Source organism: Adiantum capillus-veneris, chromosome 26 (assembly GCF_014529385.1).
Source record: "Adiantum capillus-veneris isolate H3 chromosome 26, ASM1452938v2, whole genome shotgun sequence".
Classification (NCBI taxonomy): domain Eukaryota; kingdom Viridiplantae; phylum Streptophyta; class Polypodiopsida; order Polypodiales; family Pteridaceae; genus Adiantum; species Adiantum capillus-veneris.
This window is the reverse complement of record NC_140956.1, coordinates 42,145,162-42,166,529: the sequence shown is the minus strand read 5'-3', so window position 1 is coordinate 42,166,529 and position 21,368 is coordinate 42,145,162. Positions and strand designations below refer to the sequence as shown.

The following is a 21,368-nucleotide window of genomic DNA, read 5'->3' as shown; positions in this document are numbered from 1 at the left end:
GACCACCTAAAAATCCTTGAGCGATCTTTTTATCAAGTGTGAGTTGAGGTTTATGAGATATTCCTTTACCCTTATCCATAGATTTGTCTCTCTTTGCTTGAGATACAGATCGAGAATTAGATCAAGAAGGAGAACTAGAAGAGTTCTTTTTATTGTTACCAATTTCATTAGAATTTTTTGTCCTCGTCTTGAGAGGAAGAATTAAAATCTGAACAGATGGCACGATTGTTTATGTACAATGTCTTCAAGTACCATGGTATGCCACTATCTATTGTCAGTGATCGTGATCCTCGTATGACCAGATTTTTTGGAGAGGCTTGTTTGAAAACATGGACACAACGCTCAAGTTTTCATCCTCGTTTCATCCACAAACTGGTGGACAATGAGAAAAGGCTAATTCTATTGTCTTAGATATGTTGAAATGTTATGTGTCAAATAATAAGGGCAAGTGGGAACATTATCTACCCATGCTTGAGTATGCATGCAACAATACGGTACATTCGTCAACAAGCAAGGCACCTTTTGAGATTGTTGAGGTGGCAAAAAGTTCCTCCTATTTTGCACACAAAGATAAGAAGATCAAGCTTTGCCTTGGGGAAGACTCGGGCAAAGCAAAAAAGGACTCTTGATGGTCACTGTCGTGAATTGTTGTTTTCAACTGGTGATTGGGTATTTTTACAGTTTGAAAAGGCAAGGTTAAAGAAGATGAAGGGCACGGAAAGATTATTTCAGAAGCTCAGCATACGATACTATGGGCGTTTTCAAGTACTTGAGAAGATTAGTGATGTTTCTTATAGACTCAAATTGTGTGGCACTCGGAAGATTCATAATGCGTTTCACGTTAGTCTTCTCAGACCCTTCGTGGGTGATGTGTCAGAAGATATGCCAGATGAGTATCAACCAAAAGTTGAGGAACTTGATAGGACCTTGGTTCCTGAGCAGATTTTGGTACATAAGGAAAGAAGAGTTAAGGGCAAAAGTTGCACGACGGTATTTGGTGAAGTTCAAGAATTATCCACCTATGGATGTAAAGTAGATGGAAGAGTGTGAGCTGCTAGAGTTACCAAATGTATTGGAGCTTTACCTTGAAGCCTTTGGGTTACAACCTACATATTCCCCAACCCAACGTGTTCAAAAGAGGGGTAATAATGGAGCTAGCACATCATATTTACATACGGATTTAGTGCAATAGAAGTGTACACTGCTATACAAATGCCTAATGTATAACGTTCACTTCTATCGTAGATAGAAATGACAAAATATAAAGGTTTCATTAAGTCGTTTATATCTATGTTATATGACCTTTCGTGCGGATACATGTGATGATAAAAGGGTGTTGATCACACTAAATCATCTAAGTCATGTATATATGGTATGCAATGGAGCTTGTTTGCGATTTCATGAGAAGGTATGTTAGGAGGCTGTGGCAACCACTAACTTTAGTTGTTTGTTTCTTTCTCTTGATTTTTATTTAATTTTTGGGACCCTCTCTTTGAAGTCACAAATGGCTGGCTCAGTGCTCTCAACAAAACTGTGGGAAGACAGCCCCTAGGTACATATTTATAGGCCCTACCTCAAAAGCGGTTACATGAAAAGCTTCAGTCTCAAAAGCTTCTGGCCCAAAAGCATCAGCACCAAAAGCTGGCAGTGTAAATTGCAGATTTTAGTACAGCCTGCCACGTCAGCCCGTCAACACGATTTATGGCATGTCGTACAATGTAACAGACTTGGACACTCCAAGTCGAGAATCTACTGCGACTGCACAAATAACCACTTCAAAACAATTCACAGTTAGCAATTGATTCGACACTGGCCCCTCGGAGTTCCGTGCCTAGAGATATTGCCTCAAAGATTGGCGCCCCTCTCGGTATTTCTTTTTGTATTAATCTATGTTCAAAGTACAAGAGTACGGACAGGCGCTCACACTCAGACTCTGCGTCCAGATGCTCTGAGCTATGAGAGGCCAGCCCACTTATTTAAAGATTACATGGGATGCCAAAAGCAGAGCCCCAAAAGCTGAAAATCAAAAGCCCAAAAGCTCTGTGGAAAAATAAAGCATATTCCACCTCTCTCTCTAGCTCTCCCTTGAGCCACAGTAAAGCACAACTTTTTAAAGTAAAGCTCTCTCTCTCTCTCTCTCTCTCTCTCTCTCTCTCTCTCTCTCTCTCATTTTCATGGCGTAATTAAAGCAAGGCCAAAAAGCTGCCAAAAAGCAAAAACTGCTGCAGCCTTTTGCTTCCGCAAATTCCGCTGCAAAACGCGGGCTGCCATGTACGGAATTCCTACGATGTCAGCACTGTACGGAATTCTTGCGATGTCAGCATGTAGCGTAATTTTCGGGAATTCCAGCCACGTCAGCCTGCCATTTTCGCGGGAGTGGACAGCAGCAGAGAGTTGTGTGTTGTGGGCATGCCACGTCACCAGTTTGTGACATACCCCCCTCTTGAAAGCATTGCAATCGCCCTCGATTACGCCTGCAAAATAGACAGAAGCCATAAACTGCCTTAGCAGAGACTGACTGTTAGTACCTAAGCACTAGGAACACACATCTAACACAGGTACTAATCGACAGTCACATCTCGGGACATCACTGGACATCACATGACAAATCACATTCAACATTTATTCGGATCTTAGACCATGATTTATCGACAATGCAGTTAGCAATCGCATCTAGATCCACTCAGGACCTCATAGATGCCTGATTAACTAACCCCTATGGCAACCATGTCTATTCGAGATCATTCAGACCAAAATGCTGCAGTCATTTCGTCTTTCAGTTTTTGCACTAAAAAACAAGTCAAGAAAAAATCAGTTTCATAGTCAGGAATTCCATTTCATAAAGTCATACAGCAGAATACTGTCAGCTCTCAGTATCCCTGAAGCTCAAAGAGACATCAGTGACTCTAGTATTCAAAAATCAAGGCATCTGTTGACAAAGAAGCGGAGTAACTCCCCTCTTGTGCATCCCACTACACCAGATCTACGGCCAAGCTGAATTCTGGGTTCCATTTGGAATAAACTATGCTAAACCAAAAGCTTCAAGGTAAAGGTTCACAATCTCAAGAGTATCTGCTAGGTCCTCCTCCTCCATCCACTTCGCATCCAATGCAGGATAGTTCTTGAATTTAACCAAGAACCGCCTTCTCATTTTACCCTTATTCTTTCTGTCCTTATGTGCCAAAATCTGTTCAGGAACAAGGATTCCTCGTTTTCCTCCACTTCGGGTTGCTTATCAGGCTCCCCATCTTCGGGCACATCACCTTTAAAAGGTTTCAAGAGACTCACATGAAATGCATTGTGAATCCTCCAAGTGTTAGGTAGTTTCAGTCGGAAGGAGACATCATTGATCTTTTCGGAGATCTGGAAAGGTCCATAGTATCTCATACTTAGCTTTGGAAAAAGCCTCTCCTTTCTCTTTTTCTTTCTCGGGCGTGCCTTCTCAAAACGTAAGAGCACTCAATCAACCTCCTTCAATTTCAAATCGCGACGATGGCGTTTCCGCTGCCTTTTTGTGTCTTTCCTGAGATTTCTGCAAAGCCTCGCGGACCTTGGCGAAAGCCGTGTCTAGGTCATGTGTATACTCATCAGCTTCAAAAATCTTATCTTTCGTGCTTAGGAAGGGTGGAACCTTCATAGCACCTTCAATAATCTCAAATGGCGTCTTCCCCGTCGAAGAATGTATCGTGTTATTGTAGGCAAATTCCACGAAAGGTAGATACTTTTCCCATTGAGTCTTCTGATCCGAGATATAAGACTTCAATAAATCTAAAACCACTGAATTGGCGATCTTAGATTGCCCGTCAGTCTGCGGATGGAAAGATGGCGAGAACTGCAACCACGTGCCAATGTTCTCCCAAATTGCCTTCTTAAACAAACTCGTAAATCTGGGGTCCCGGTCGGAGACAATCGTCTCGGGCATGCCATGTAATCGGAAAATCTGGGCCACAAACAGTCCCGCTAAGTCATCCGGCTTGACTGTTTTCTTTACTGGAATGAAACGAGCTTGCTTGCTAAATTCGTCAATAATAGTTTAGATACCATCGTGACCACTCTGTGTTCTCGGGAGATAAAAAATGAAATCCATTGCAATACTTTCCCATGGGCGGGCGGATATGGGCAAAGGCTGTAACAATCCCCGTGCTTTATGCTTGTCAAACTTGACCTTTTGGCATACCAAGCACCTGCGCACAAACTTGTCCACATCTTGCTTGAGTCTTGGCCAAAAGAAATATCTCTCTACCTCTTTCATGGTGGTAGCAATGCCGCAGTGACCCTTAAAAGGCGGACAATACCATTCAGTCATAACCTTTTCCCTCAACGGCTGTGTAATGCACAACATGGTTTTCCTCATCAAGTAGCCATCCCGAATGGAATAACCCGCTATTGTCTCCCCATCCTGTATCCGTGTGAAAACGTCTACAAAATCTGTATCCGTGGCATACTGATCGACCATATCCTCGAAGCTCCTATGATGTATCGCGGAAATAGCCAGAACCAACGGCTTCCGAGACAAAGCATCTGCCACCAAATTCTTCTGTTTCTGAACGTGGACAATCTGGAAGTGAAACTGTGACAAGATGTTCGCCCACCGCATCTGCTTTTCCGATAGCTACTTCTGTGACAAGAAGTAGCATAAACTCTCATGGTCTGTAAAGACAATAAAATCCGCTTCGAGTAGGTATTTCCGCCATTGAGTAAGAGCATGGATAACTGCCAAAAGCTCTTTCTCATAAATCTATGCTGCCAATTCTGGACTTGAGAACAATTGGCTCTCATAAGCAATGACATGGCCTTCTTGCATTAAGACCGCACCCAGACTACGACCACAAGTACACAATATACTTCAAATGACTTTTGCAAGTCCGGCAAAGTCAAAACTTGTCCCATAGTCAATTTCTCTTTCAAAGTCTGAAAGACAGTCACCTCTGTGGGTCCCCACGACTTTCTGTGTCAAGATATGCAAAGGGGAAGCAACCTCTGCAAACTTTCTAATGAACCGCCTGTAGTACGAACACAATCCCAAGAAGCTTCGAACTTCATGGACATTCTTCAAATCGGGCCAATCACGGATAGTCTCTATCTTGGCCGGATCCATCTGCACTCCTGCTGCTGACACAATGTGTCCCAAAAAGTGTATCTTTGGTAGGAAAAATTCACTTTTCTTCGCATTAATCACTAACTTGTGATCTCGTAATGCCTGAAAGACTTGAAGCAGATGATCTCTATGTTCTGCTTATCCTTGGAGAAAACAATGATATCGTCAAAGAAAGTGCCAACAAATAACCTGTACTCTCGAAAATCGTGTCCATCATCCGATTAAATGTCGCAGGAGCATTGGTTAAGCCAAAAGGCATCACCAAAAACTCAAATAACCCAAAAGTCGTCCGAAAGGCTGTCTTGTAGATGTCTCCTGGTGCGATTCGGATCTAATGATATCCACTCTTCAAATCAATCCTGCTAAAACATGAGGATCCCTGTAATCTGTTGAGTATATCATCGATCCTAGGAATCGGAAATTTGTTCTTGATGGTGATTTTATTGAGAGCTCTATGATCGATGCACATTCTTCAAGATCCGTCTTTCTTCAAAACCAACAACACTAGAGAGCAATACAGTGAAGTACTAGGTTGGACAAGACCCTTTTCTAAGAGGTCTTTCACTTGGTTCATAATCTCTTCGTTCTAGGCTCGGCTCACACGTTAAGGTGGCCAGTTCGGTGGCGTGCTTCTAAGTATCAGATCAATGGTATGATCTTCAGGACGAGCAGGTGGTAACTCGCTTGGTAGGCCCTCTGAGAAGCAATGGGCATGAGATTGGAGAAAATCTTGGCGTTCTTTATCAAGTTCAGACATATTTGTCCTATCCTCATCACTCAACTCTTTCATAAAGATCGAGTAAACAAATAGACTGGATTTCATTAACTTTGAAATGGCCGAAGCCAATACAATAGGGACAGACTCCCCCTTAAGTTTAATGTCAAGTACAATAGTTCTGCCTTCTCTGTGGTCAATGTCGCTTTCCTCGCCCGATAGTCGACCACGGCGTTGTTCTTGTGGTACCAGGGAATCCTCAAGAGGACATCACAACCTTCCAAAGGCTTATGTAAAAGTCCTCATGCCCCAAATACCCCTAACAATGCAACCGAAGTTTGCCAGTGACAGGTGTAATGGTTACGTCCTTGCCGGGTGCCGTTAGAACAGCCTCCGCAAGTGGTCCCATCCGATTGGGAGTGATCTCGAGGCGCGTCACCAATTCCGGTGAAATGAAGTTGGCCTTGGCTCCTCCATCAAAGAAGATCAGGTGTTAGGTGTAGCGGAATGAATGTTTGCGCTTTGCTCAAGATGAGTGCTCCGAACTGTGCTCAAGGTTCCTTTTTGTTCTTATCGAAGGGAGAGCCTTCCGTTCTTAATGAGAGAATGCTATGATCACAAACAAAGTGAGTGGACACTGTGCGTGCAAGTGTATGAGACTGAGAGATAGAGAGAGAAGAGAGATACGACACCAGAGACGTAAAACCCTCCTCCGAAGGCCCCACTCTCGTCGGCGAGAGTGGTCTACTTATGATTGCACAATCTGGTACAAATGGAATGCATGGGACCGATGCAAGTCTAGGCTGTGTTGACGACGATGACGGGGATGACGAGGTCGACACTAGGGCTGAAATCTGCAATCTTTATACTGCTGTCCAAAAACGCTATGGGCTGAAATCTGCTGCGGGTCCAAAAACGCTGATTTTTGGGGCTGTTTCTGTGGGTCTTTGTCGCTGAAATTTTGCAGGTTTAGGGCTGAAAAACAGAGACTTCTTAAGGCTGAAAACTGAGGTTCTTACCGGGCTGAATTTGCTACCTTTTAGGGCTTATCTTGCAGGTACTTCATTGATGAAAAAGGCTGCATTGCTGCATGTGCTGGGATCCAAAAACGCTGGGCTGAGGTTCTTCAAAAACGCTAGCTGCTTGGGTCTGTTGGCGATGATGCTGATGCAGAAACGCTATGCAGTGGAATTTGCTGGCGATGGTTCTTGTTGAAAACGCTAGGCAATGGGGGGGATCTGCTGCTTCGAGGGAACCACCAAGGCTTGGTCTTGCTGAGAAGTTGCCTGCTGAGCTTGGCTCCTGTTGCCTCTTCTGCCATTTAGTGTTAACTTTGGCTTGATGCAAAATCGGTATGTAGTGGAATTTACTGGCGATGGTTCTTGTTGAAAACGCTAGGCAATGGGGGGAATCTGCTGCTTGGAGGGAACCACCAAGGCTTGGTCTCGTTGAGAAGTTGCCTGTTGAGCTTGGCTCCTGTTGCCTCTTCTGCCATTTAGTGCTAACTTTGGTTTGCTTATATATTTTCTTACCCAATTTGCCCTACCTACTTTTGTTGGAAAGTCACTTAAATTAACAAGTGAAAAATGCTAAAAATAGATAAAATAGGCTAAATGCACTGGAAAATTCCCCCTGATGGAATCTAATGGATTTTGATGGGAATGCTTATGATCATGCCGTGTGCAACTAGAGGATATGCATCTACACTAAGTGACTGGGCATGCACGGTCTACGAATAGACTCACAAAAGTACCAGATCTCTTCTAATCTAGACTGACTGAACCCTTGTCATGTTGTAGCTTGTCCACGGACACATAGGGTTGGATGTTTCACGTGACATCCTCTCCTTTTCAAAGTGAGGTATTGGTACCGAACTGTATGGCGTGGAGGGAGATCGCCAATAGCATCCGGAATCTTGGAAGGGGCTCTTCGCCGGCCCACTCTTATGTGTGGGTCGTGCGGTACTTGAACTTCATAAAGGTCTGCAACGCTTGCTTCTTTGGGCCGCACCGAAAGAGACACAAAGTCTTCTGTGGCTCCTTCAATGCTTCAACTTCGTCGAGAGTCATGCTTCTTTCTTCTTCAAGAATCTCCATGGTTGAAAATTCCAGACACCACTTCCAACACAAAACCATGAACATACCTATTCCATGTAAAGTGACTGGAAAAAATCTTGTCTTCCGCAAAGACTGTGCATGCAATGTAGATGAAAAAAGAGATGGAGTGCTAACCTGTTCACCACACACACGCAAACAATGAGATCGAATCTTTATCTTCTGATCTAAAGCAATGAATTGTGGCAATTCACAACGGAAATGCCCATGCTTGGTGCTCATACTTTCATGTGCTCTTTCTACAAATGTGTCATGCCAAGGAAGAGACATGGAATGTGACTTCCTTACATACATACTTTTCAGCTTTTCATGAACAATCTGCATACATTCATGCTCATTAATGAGTTGAGTGAAACGTGCTCAACGTACAATATGTCATGCCTAGGAAAAGGGATCACATAAAGATGTTGACTAAAATACAGGAAATGATTACGAATGAAACACTCGTACAATGCGTGCGTATCAATCATGCGAACACATAATACTTCCTGTGAGGGTTCTTTGGACCTAGGCTCGAGAGCCAAGATCGGTTCTTCCTTAATGATCGAATCATCCTGTGGGGGTTCTTTGGACCTCGACTCAAAAGCCAAGATCGATCCTTCGTGATTGATCGAATCAACAACGAGGTTAGCTTCGCTAGAAAAAGCATCAACTAATTAGCATCCTTGTGAACAATCACATCTTCTTCATGCAAATCATCATGCTTGTGCGAAATCACATCTTGATCATGCAAATCATCATGCTCATCATTATCATCCAAATCATCATGCTTGTCATCATCATTCAAATCATCATGCTTGTCATCATCATTCAAATCATCATGCTTATCATTGTCAATCAAATCATCATGCTTCTCACAATCATGCAAATCCTGTGTGTCATGCTTTGGAGAAGAAGAGACCGAGAGAGTCTCCTTTTCCCGAATCTCTTGCATCTGTGCCTGAGCTTGAGAAACGAGTCGCAAGAACTCTTTCATGTGTTGGTCGCTCTTTCCTTTGACGGCGGCTGCCATTCTTTCTTGGTGTCTGCACTCCATTTCTGCTTTTCTTTCTGCTCTCCTTTCTGCGTGTCTGCGTTCCTTTTCTGCCATTCTTTCTGCATGTCTTGCTTCGCGTTTCAACTTCCCTTCCGTAAACATGTGGTCTAAAGCCTCTATAGGAGTTAGTGCAATCCTTGACGTAGATGGGGAAGGGGGAGGGTCGGAAAAACCTCTTCTTCGCCTCTCTCATGCTCATCACCTCCAAGCGAAGTATCCATTCCGCTTCGAGTGATGACCATTCTGAAGTCGTGGGTTCTTTTAGTCTTGGGTTCTTAAGTTCACGAGGAGCTTGGGTTCTTGGGGGTCTTGGGTCTTGAGGTTCTTGAGGTTTTCTTTCGCTTGCAATCTGTGTTGGAGAAGGATCTTCTCTTTACCCGAGTTCTGCTCTTTTCCATGGGCGCACCCCTTGGCGGCCTTGCGCTCACACCAAGGTTGCTTTTTTCCACCTCACGTCGATTGGCCGGCTGCTAGGTGCACGGTCCGCTCTCAATGAGTGAAGAGACACAAGGGGAGGCTGTACAAGCCCTTCTTCCTTGGGATTTCTGTCACTCTTCAAAAACACAATTAGGAATCGACACGCCCAAGCGAACTTGGGTTTGTGCGACCGCAACAGGCAAAAAAAATTCTTGTGATTCTTGTGGTTCTTTCCTTGAGTGTTACAGAACACTGCCAAAGCTCTGATACCAATGTTAGGTGCAACGGAATGAATGTTTGCGCTTTGCTCAAGATGAGTGCTCCAAACTGTGCTCAAGGTTCCTTTTTGTTCTTATCGAAGGGAGAGCCATCCGTTCTTAATGAGAGAATGCTATGATCACAAACAAAGTGAGTGGACATTGTGCGTGCAAGTGTATGAGACTGAGAGATAGAGAGAGAAGAGAGATACGGCACTAGAGACGTTGTAAAACCCTCCTCCGAAGGCCCCACTCTCGTCGGCGAGAGTGGTCTACTTATGATTGCACAATCTGGTACAAATGGAATGCATGGGACCTATGCAAGTCTAGGCTGTGTTGACGACGACGACGGGGATGACGAGGTCAACACTAGGGCTGAACTCTGCAATTTTTCTACTGCTGTTCAAAAACGCTATGGGCTGAAATCTGCTGCGGATCCAAAAACGCTGATTTCTGGGGCTGTTTCTGTGGGTCTTTGTCGCTGAAATTCTGCAGGTTTAGGGCTGAAAAACAGAGACTTCTTAAGGCTTAAAACTGAGGTTCTTACCGGGCTGAATTTGCTACCTTTTAGGGCTGATCTTGCTGGTACTTCATTGATGAAAAACGCTGCATTGCTGCATGTGCTGGGATCCAAAAACGCTAGGTTGAGGCTCTTCAAAAACGCTAGGTTGGGGTTCCTCAAAAACGCTAACTGCTTGGGTCTACTGGCGATGATGTTGATGCAGAAACGCTATTCAGTGGAATTTGCTGGCGATGGTTCTTGTTGAAAACGCTAGGCAATGCGGGGGGATCTGCTGCTTGGAGGGAACCACCAACGCTTGGTCTTGCTGAGAAGTTGCCTGTTGAGTTTGGCTCCTGTTGCCTCTTTTGCCATTTAGTGCTAACTTTGGTTTGCTTATATATTTTCTTACCCAATTTGCCCTACCTACTTTTGTTGGAAAGTCGCTTAAATTAATAAGTGAAAAATGCCAAAAATAGGTAAAATAGGCTAAATGCACTAGAAAATTTCCCTGATGGAATCTGATGGGAATGCTTATGATCATGCTGTGTGCAACCAGAGGATATTGCATCTACACTAAGTGACTGGGCATGCACGGTCTACGAATAGACTCACAAAAGTGCCAGATCACTTCTAATCTAGACTGACTGGATTGATTGAACCCTTGTCATGTTGTAGCTTGTCCACGGACACATAGGGTTGGATGTGTCACGTGACATCAGGGCTTCTTGATCTTTCACTTTGCCCCAAGCTCGGCAAAGTTCTGTACTCTCGTCCACCGCACTGGGATCGATATCCACACAATCTGGAACCTGTCCTGTTTTCATCTTGCCTTTTCTTCCACGTTCCTCAACTGCTCTCGAACTCTGAGGCCTCTTGTCGTCCTTGTGATTCTTTTCTTTTTGTGCCTTTTTAGGGCACTTCGCGGAGATATGTCCCGTTTTCCCGCATCCAAAGCACTTCCCTTCTCTAATGAAGCGAGCCCGCTCCTGAGGAGTAAGCTTGGGTCGTGCATCCTTCTTTTCTGGGTTGTTCTTTCTCTTTCTACTTTCATTTGTCGAAGTCTGTTTGGCTCTTTGTGTCATGATCTCGTCGGTGGGGTAGGTCAAACTGCCAGAGTGAATGGCAAAACCCCGTTTCGCACGACTCATTAACTCCTGAATAAAAGCTGACTTTTGTTCCAAACAGTGATCTCAGATCTCTGTAGGAAGGACCAAGGTAAACCACTCAATTTGTTCCTTGAACGAGATCTTCTTAAATGAAGAGGCGGGTAGAAAAGAGCTCCAGAATCTCTCGCAACAAGCGTCCACTGTATCCTTCTTGGTCATCCGAAGATGGTTCCAAGCAGTTCGTATGTCGCGTTCATACTCTCGAGTCAACCAAGAAGAAATAAAAAGCCTCTTGAATTTCAGCCATTTAACTTGCGGTGTCTTGTTTAATAGAAGTGTGGACCACCAGGTTCGAGCATTCCCCTTAAAGTAAGAGGCAGCTCTGCGAATCTTAGAGTGCTCTGAGTAATGCCCTTCCGCGAAAGCGATGTCAAACTGCTGAACAAAAGACAAAGCCTTCGAAGCATCTCTATAACCAGAAAATGTGTCAAATTTAATTGACTGTCCACCTTCCTTAAACTCTCGGACTTTCTTGCTTTTGTCTTCCAGAAAGTCATTCTGGTTGGCTTTATAAAAATTCTTCTTCTTTGCATAAAAGTTGCTGTCATTAGAGTCGGAACTGTCTGTAGACGAGTCTTCTGTAGAACTGTCACTCACGGGGCGAGATTTAGACTTCTTTGCTTTTTCTTGCCCTTTCCGAAGCTTCGCTTTTTGCTTTTTCTATCTTCTTCGCTCGAATTAGATGAGCTAGAAGAACTATCAGAAGAAGAAGAAAAAGAAGAACTGGGTACTCCTTCAAATCGAACACGCTTCTTCTGCTTTCTTGCTTTTTCAAAAGTAGACCGACGACCCAAATAACCCGAGAAGTCAATGCATTTCTTTTGCTTTTTGCCGTGCTTTTCAGCCTTATTCTGCGCGTCAAAAAGCTGAGCAATTCTTGCATCAACCACCTCTTCTACTTCTTTCTCTGTATACTTCCTGGGAGTAGGAGATTTTCGGAGAGCGGGTTTGGGGGGTGGTTTTGTGGTCTTCTGCCATTGCATATGCACCTCATCGAAAGAGGTCTCGCTCATATATTTTGCAAATATTGGGTGCTGTGCAAAATTGAGCATCATCTTTGTTGCGTCGCCGATGAATCGTTGACGCTCCAATCTCTCGATGCTCCGTTGAAGTAGGCCGAGGCGGGCCATACTCCTTGCCGGAATCTTTGTTGTGATCCCTTCCCGCATCTCCGGATGTAGAAGGAGTCGACTGATCTTTGCCTGAAGCCATGGGTGCCGCAGAAAAAAAATAGGGATCTGATTTCTCGTAGAAGAGAAATCGGCCGTGCTTTGATACCAATGTAATAGACTTGGACTCTCCAAGTCGAGAATCTACCGCGATAGCACAAATAACCACTTCAAAATAGTTCACAGTTCACAATTGATTCGACACTGGCCCGGCGGAGTTCCGTGCATAGAGATATTGGCCCCAAAGACTAACGTCCCTTTCGGTATTTCTTTTTGTATTAATCTGTGTTCAAAGTACAAGAGTGTGGGCATGCACTTACACTCAGACTCTGCGTCTAGATGCTCTGAGTTATGAGAGGCCAGTCCACTTATTTAAAGATTACATGGGATGCCAAAAGCAGAGCCCCAAAAGATGAAAATTAAAAGCCCAAAAGCTCTGTGGAAGAATAAAGCATATTCCACCTTCTCTCTCTCTAGCTCTCCCTTGAGCCACAGTAAAGCACAACTTTTTAATGTAAATCTCTCTCTCTCTCTCTCTCTCTCTCTCTCTCTCTCTCTCTCTCTCATTTTCATGGTGTAAATAAAGCAAGGCCAAAAAGCTGCCAAAAAGCAAAAACTGCCGCAGGCTTTTGCTTTCGCAAATTCCGCAGCAAAACGCGGGCTGCCACGTCAGCACTGTACGGAATTCCTGCCACGTCAGCATATAGCGTAATTTTCGGGAATTCCAGCCACGTCAGCCTGCCATTTGCGCGGGAGTAGGCAGTAGCATAGAGTTGTGTGTTGTGGGCACGCCACATACCAGTTTGTGATATACAGCCTACCATGTCAACGCAATCGCGAAAATTTTGCCACGTCAGCAACTGCACTCTATTTTCTTTGATCTCTTTGTGTCCCCATGGGTCCCATCGGGCGGAACTCCCTCAAGTTGGGACAACTTATAAAATAGTCATTTTGATCTGCCAGGGATTGTCCAGTGGTCATGCCACATCAGCACTTTGTGACATACCCGTCTTTTGAAAGAATTATAATCGTCCATGATTATGCTTGCAAATTTCAATATCAGACACAAGCCACAAACTAGTTCAATAGACACTGACTCTGAGTACTGACTATACGACACAAATCCACCAACACTTACATAAAGACAACAGTCACTGAACATTTAAATCACATCACATAAAGTCCATCAAGATATCGAACCATTATCTATTGGCAACGTGTTTAGCAATCGCATCTAGATCTATCCCATATCTCATTGATGTTCGGATTGACTAATTCCTATTGCTATCATGCCCATCTTTGGAATCGCAAGACTAAATGCTGCAGCCATTTTGTCTTTCAAACATGCAGAAAGCCTCAAGGTAAAGTTCCAATATCCGAGGAGTATCTGCTAGGTTCTCCTCCACCATCCACTTCGCATCCAATGCCGGAAGAACCACTGTATCACTTTACCTTTAACTTTCTGTCAGAAATGGGTGACATGGTATACTCCTGGACACACCACACAAGTTGGCAGCAGGGTACAGGCACGTAAAACGCTGAGACAGGTTGATGTGGCAATTCTGGATTTTCCACTGCTTTTCACATTGACAGTTTTGACGTGGCCTGCCGTCCGTACTTCCGCTTTTTATGTTGACAAAGCTATACGGAATTCTTGCTTTTGTAGTGGCTGAAATTACGATGGTTGAATTGGTAGCTTTTGGACTCATTGCTTATTTTTAAAATTTAAGCTTACTGCCTTTGGGCATCCCTTGTAACCAATAAATAAGTGGTTAGGTCCTCACTTCTCAGAGCATGTGGACGCAGAGTCTGAGAGTAATTACCTACCCACTTTCTTGTACTTTGAACACAAATTAATACAAAAAGAAATATCGAAAGGGGCGTCAGTCTCTGGGGCCAATATCTCGAGGCACGGAACTCTGTTGGGCCGTGTCAACTCAAGTGTGAATTGTGAACTCTTTTGAAGTGAATCTCTGCTGTGTCGCGGTAAAATCTTGACTTGGGGTGTCCAAGTTTGTTAGAGTGGTATCAGAGCGCGGCCGATTTTCCCTCATCAAAAAATCCGATCCTTTTCTTGCGACACCTATGGATTCCAACAGAGAACAGTCGACTTCTTTTGCATCTGGGAATGCGGGAGGAGATCACCAAGAAGATTCTCATGAAGAGTATGAAAGCGCGAAGCAGAGGCTACCGAGGGATGCGCGTGGTGAAGAAGTGTAGGATTGGGCCAGGTAGAGCAAGACACAATGCAGCAGAGAGCTAGCGCGAGAGAGAGAGAGAGAGAGAGAGAGAGAGAGAGAGAGAGAGAGAGAGAGAGAGAGAGAGAGAGAGAGAGAGAGAGAGAGAGAGTAAGTACGTTTTGGGGAAAACTCAATTAGTGAGTTTTTGGGCTTTTCCACTTTTATTATAAGTGACTTAAAAAAATGTGTCCAGGTTCACATTGAACCTGGATAAAGTATAAAAATATACAATAGAGGTCATTTAGGGCCTTTAACCCAACAACCTCCCACTTAAAGGCATAAATGACGCCTTTATGTTAACCAACTCCCACCATCTTTATGCAATGCTGATGTTGAGCCTTAGCAAGACTCTTGGTGAGAACATCTACAGGGCTATCCTGTGTATGGATCTTAGTCATGATGACTAGACCATACTTGTCACGTGACACATCCAACCCTGTGTCCGTGGACAAGCTACAGCATGATCAAGGTTCAATCAGTCCAGTCAGTCTAGATTTAGAAGTGATCTGGCACTTTTGTGAGTCTATTCGTAGACCGTGCATGCCCAATCACTTAGTGTAGATGCATATCCTCCGGTTGCACACGGCATGATCATAAGCATTCCCATCAGAATTCATCAAATCCATCATGGGAATTTTACAGTGCATTTATCCTATTTTACCTATTTTTGAATTTTTCACTTATTATTTTTAAGCGACCTTTGTTGAAAAGTAGGTAGGGCAATTTTGCTAAGTTTGTTTATAAGCAAACTAGAGCTAGCACTATTTGGCGGAAGAGGCAACAGGAGCCAAGCTCAGCAGGCAACTTCTCCAACAAGACCCTTGGTGAAGTGATTTTTTAGGGTTAGCTTTTTATATTTGATGCTTTTAGGCTTTGGGCCTTTAAATATGAGCCTTGGGGGTCCTCTCTGGCACTTTTTAGAGCGCAAATTGCAGAGCAGGTGCTCCCCGGCTGTTGTACTTTGCGAATCAGCAGTAATATAAAGAAATACCGAAAGGGGCGCCAAGGTAGAGCAGGTGCTCCCCGGCTGTTGTACTTTGCGAATCAGCAGTAATATAAAGAAATACCGAAAGGGGTGCCAAGGTTTGGGGCCAATACTCTCTGGGGTGGAATTCCGCCACTCTGTGTCGCGTGTCGTCTCTCTCTCTCTCTCTCTCTCAGTTGTTATTGAAGTGCTAAAAGTCTGTTCAGTCTGTTCTTTTCTATTGGCACCTGGTGCCCGTCTTGTGATAGAGCACCTACCCACTCTCTTGTACTTTGAACACAGATTAATACAAAAAGAAATACCGAAAGGGACGCCAGTCTTTGGGGCCAATATCTCCAGGCACGGAACTCCGCCGGGGCCGTGTCGACTCAAGTGTGAATTGTGAACTGTTTTGAAGTGAATCTCTGCTTTGTCGCTGTAGAATCTTGACTTGGGTGTCCAAGTTTGTTACACTTTCCTTTACTTGTGAGCCAATATTTGTTGTGGGACGAGTATCTCCTCGCTCTCTTCCACGCCAAGCTCCCTGTTGACTAGCACCTCACCCTTGAAAGGTTTCAATAGACTCACATGAAAAGCATTGTGAATCTTCCAAGTATCTGGCAACTTCAGTTTGAAGGATACATCATTTATCTTTTCTTGAATTTGGTAAGGGCCATAGTATCGCTTACTTTGCTTTGGAAAAAACCGCTCCTTTTCCTTTCGTTTCCTTAAGCGTGTCTTCTCAAACTGTAAGAGCACCCAATCGTCTTCCTTCAACTACAAGTTGCGTCGATGTTTGTCGACAGTCTTCTTATGCCGTGCTTGAGACTTCTCAAGAGCCTTGTGTACCTTGGCAAAAGCATTATCCAAATCTCTCGTGTACGGATCCGGTTCAAAAATCTTATCTTTGGTGCTTAGAAATGGAGGAACCTTCTTAGCACCCTCGATTACTTCAAATGGTGGCTTCCCCATTGAGTCTTTTGATCCGAAATATAAGACTTTAATAACATCTTAAACCACTGAAATGGCTATCTCAGATTGTCTGTCTGTCTGTCTGTCTGTCTGTGGGTGGAAAGAGGACGAGAACCGCAACCATGTGCATATGTTCTCCCAGATTGCCCTCCAAAACAAACTAGTGAATTGGGGGTCTCTATCGGAGACGATGGACTTAGGCATGTCATATAGCCAAAAAATCTATGAAATAAACAGTCTCACCAAATGATCAGGCTTGACCGTCTTTTTCACCAGATTGAAATGGGCCTGTTTACAGAATCTGTTGATGACTGTCCAAATGCCATCATGCCCACTTTGAGTCTAGGGAAGATAAAAAATAAAATTTATGGCAATGGTTCCCCAGGGACTTGAGTGTATGGATAAAGGCTGTAGAAGTCGTGCCAAACTTGACCTGCCAAACTTGACCTTTTGAACAAACTCGCCCACATTCTTTTCGAGCCTCGATAAGTAAAAGTAATTCTCAACACCCGTCAAGGTATTAATTACCGTAGTGGTCCGAAAAAGGTGGACAATGGCACTCTATCAAAACCTTTTCCCTCAAAGGCTGTGTAGCACAGAACATCGTTTTCCGCATCAAATAGCTGTCTTGTATGGAATAGCTTGCAACTAGCTTCCCACTCTGTATTCGATGAAAAATATCTGCAAAATCACAATCGGTGGCGTACTGATCAATCATATCTTCGAAGCTCCGATGATGTACTGCGGAAATAGCAAGAACCAAGGGCTTGCGAGACAACGCATTTGCCACTGAATTCTTCTGTCCTTAAACATGGACTATTTGGAAATGAAATTGTGATAGAATGTTAGCCCATCTCATTTGCTTTCCGAAAGTTGCTTTTGCGACAAGAAGTAGCGTAAACTCTGATGGTTTGTGAAGATAGTAAAATCAGCTCCGAGAAGAAAATGTTGCCATTGTGTAAGAGCTTGGATAACTGCAACCAACTCTTCTGCGTAAATTTGTGCAACCAACGATACTCGATCTACTCAAAACTTATGTTACCGAAGTAGATCAACGCTCACAATGGGAAAAGTATTTACCGCTAGTAGAGTATGCCTACAATAATACTGTACTTTGGTTGGTTGGTGTCCCGTTGGTGTTAGGTGGTCTCCCTTAGGCTAATATTCAGGATATCTACTCACGGCTATTATAGTCTCTGACTTTGTTGGTTTAAGGATTGTAGGCCCAACCTATAGGACTAATTATATATTTTTCTATTAACTTTCAGATCACAAACATTTTAAATTGATAGCTCGCATGAGAGTAATCTACGACCTGGGGAAGCATACAAGGATTTTAGAATAAATTAGCTTTTACCTAAAGGACCATTCTCCATAAAAATCCTTGGATGTTAGAACTAGACCTTTTCTCGCTCGACAAGCCAAAAATTGTGTTACCTATCACCTTAAGTAATCCCTAGCTTACTAATAATTTTGTCTATTGCAGACCCTCGCTCTCTCGTAAGGCCTGGAACTATCCTTTGAGCCCCTCTCCATGGCAACCTCTCTTGTCCTCAGATGTATTTGCAGTTTGGATGCTTCTCAATTAATCTATCCTGCTGGCGTAAGCAATGACATTGCCTTCTTGCATCAAGACTGCTCCCAAACTACGACCCACAAGCATCACAATAAACTTCAAATGGCTTTTGCAAGTCCCGACAAGGCCAAAACTGGTCCCGTTGTCAACTTTTCGTTGAGAGTCTGAAAGGTTGCAATCTCTATTGGTCCCCAAGTAAAGGGAACTCTTTTTTGAGTCAGCATATGCAAAGCAAAAGCTATTTTTGCAAATTTCCGAATGAACCGCTGATAATATGGTCACAAGCCCAGAAAGCTTTTGAAAAGCAGTCACCTTTGTCGATTCCGACGTGAAAGGGACTCCTTTTTGAGTCAGCATATGCAAAGGAGAAGCTATTTCTGCAAATTTCCGAATGAACCGCCGATAATATGAGCACAACCCCAGAAAGCTTCTGAAAAGCAGTCACCTCTGTCGGTTCCCACGTGAAAGGGACTCCTTTTTGAGTCGGTGAATGCAAAGGTGAAGCTATCTCTGCAAACTTCCGAGTGAACCCCAGGAAAGCAACTTAAAATCTTTGGTTGTAAGTCTCCAAGGTATTGTTAGAATACATACGGAAGTTGGACCAAGCAGAAACAAGAAGCAAGTCAAAGGATTTTTCGAGGTGTTTTGGCAGAATCAGTTTTGGATTCTTTCCAGAATTTAGGTCCATGTGGTTTGGTAGAGAGAATAGCCACCATTACATTGCAATGCCCTCAAGAAGGAAGTGACGTGAATCATCTTGGATTCTGGATAAAATTGCTTGTGCAAAAATACATCAAACAGTTGAAGAAACTTCACTGTGTTTTTGGAATTCTGGACACAAAAGAAAGTACTTTTTGCTATTTGGAAAGCACTTTTGTTTTAATGAGAAAGATGACTTCAAAAGTACGTTCTAATCATAATTCTCATAAAAGGCATTTATATAATTGTTGATAAAATCAGGATTCTGTATACAGAGGAGAGAATGTGGAGAAAGCAAATTAATGGACTTCATGGGAGGATTCCAGATTTGACAAAGAGCTTGGCATGGACCACCTTTTGAGAGATTGTTTGTGACTGTGTCAAAGGGACACAATGATCAGTTGCATGTTTTACCCCAATGTAAAAACCCTAACCCTGAAACTTGTCACGTCCTGCCGCAAAGAAGAGATTAAAAGAAACATGACTCCACATGGTTGGCAGTAGTAGGGTAGAGGAGCCAATAAAAGGATGGGTCCTTGTTTAAGGATAATGTTATATCACAAGGTTGAGTGAGCCAAAGAAAGACGAATGCTTTCTTGTGGTTGCTTTGATGAGGTGTGGGTTTCTCATTGATGGGGACAGGGGTTCAAACCTCGCATGCATACTTTCTTTATTGGCTCGTGTTCATCTTCAATTTTTGGTGCGCATTTTTGTTCAACTGTCAACGCACGATTGTTGATCTTTGTTGCACGACCTACAAATGCCATTGCCATGGGTAGATCTAACATTGGTTGAAAGATCTCTGCCTTAATAAACTCATTCTCTCGAAATTAACCCATTGTATGCAGAGTTTCATCTTCTCTAAACTGGATCCTCTGCCCTATCTATGCCTCCATGTTTTGCTATTAGTGACCTCTATGTTTTGTTAGTATTGGAGCATGACCTTTCACAATAATTTTAGCCCTCAACAAGATCCGCCCATCCCATGAAAGAAATCATCCTTCAAAATGTAGTGGAGAAGCAGCCCTTCGAGAAGCAAAGAATCATAGTTCCAAGAAAAATTATGAACATTAACATACTAATGGGGTTCGCAATCAACATCATGATCAATAACATACTAATCGTCAGCTGCTTGATTTTCATTAGTATTTAAGGTAACTCATTGGATTATGTAAACAGGCCTGGTCTGAACGCAGAGATATAAATGAATTAGACAAAATTGACTAATTAATTAATAGACTCTATTCAGTGGAATTGGACAGGGAAAAGAGTTATAAACTAACCCATTTAGCCAAACCATCAATTATTCACCTGACAAGGTATCGGTCAGCATTTTTCAGCTTAATGATGCTGGTTGAATCAGGTCGTGTATTCAACCAGGTAAGTTCCAAAATTAGACAATATCATAGGTGCAATTGAAGCTTTTCAGGGTGTGTGCAGATGTAAAGGTGTTCATTTAATTTAAGTAGATGTATTTATTTATTGAGGACCTTAAGTAATCACACAGTATTTGCTAAGATAGCTGTGTGTGTGTTTGCAGGTTATGAAGTACCCATCTCTGACAGAAAAGGGGTCTCTGAGGACGGGGTTATTGAATATTTGTGTGGACCCACCAATGGAGGGGCCATGCAGGAAGGGAGTGGGCCAGCTTGGCCTAGTAGGGACGGTGGGCCCACTCTTTTCCAACCACTATGTGGGCCCTTGCTTCTACATTGTGCAGAGTGTGTTGGAGGGCCCTGAGCTTGTGCTCACTTTGGTATACACTACCCCTCTCTACTCCCACGCCCAAATGCATCACATTCTTCACTCTGCCACCCAACTCCTTGTGCAATCCCATAAAAACTAGCTGATGAGAAGCATTAGATTGCAAGAAAAAAAAAGGAAAGCTTGTCCTTGACTGTTAATACCTCTTCAGATGTCATGCTAGGGGCCACGTGCCACATGGGGAAGATGACATGGTTGAGGTTTGTATAGCAATGATCGAAAGGCCATGGATTAAAGCCTCTTGTGTTTTTCCGTTGGAAAGAAACATTGCCAGTTCTTGCTTGAAAAATATGAAAGGTTTTTGAAAAAGGTTGGTTTTTCCAGAAGGCAAGGTTACATGTCATGTAATGGGCCCCTTGATGAGAGAGATTTTGCAGCTTACATGTCATCGAGTACTCCGAGGTAGAATGGCTAGATAATTTGAGATATGGTATTGCTATTGGTGAGGTAGCCTGCATGGCTTGTCTCCTTGTAGGGGCTTGTTTGTAACACATGATTGCAATAATGATGCCATTTCTTTGAGCTTGGGTAAGTGGATGTGAGCCTTTCATGCTATCAGCATATTATCTAGATTCGTTACTTCTCTCCCTCTATTATCATTCTCTCATAAAGGGTGGACCTTGCTCTTACTCATGAAGGGTGAGATGCCTCCTGCTTTTCAAAGAGAAGCGAATCTTGC

General features: G+C 43.4%; 1 protein-coding gene across 3 annotated transcripts in view; it reads left to right on the top strand.

Moving 5' to 3' along the window:
• Positions 1-20,998, top strand: part of LOC147423337 (uncharacterized) — a 35,909-nt gene extending 14,911 nt beyond the window's left edge. For 2 of the 3 annotated variants that reach the window (XM_086502166.1, XM_086502167.1), the window contains exon 5: positions 20,466-20,998. In XM_086502166.1, the coding sequence (XP_086358292.1) occupies positions 20,466-20,771 (306 nt within the window). In that variant the 3' untranslated portion in view covers positions 20,772-20,998. Of the gene's footprint in view, positions 1-19,200; positions 19,550-20,465 lie in introns of those variants that run through there. The other variant, XM_086502168.1, reaches the window with a different exon arrangement.
• Positions 20,999-21,368: the final 370 nt, after the last annotated feature.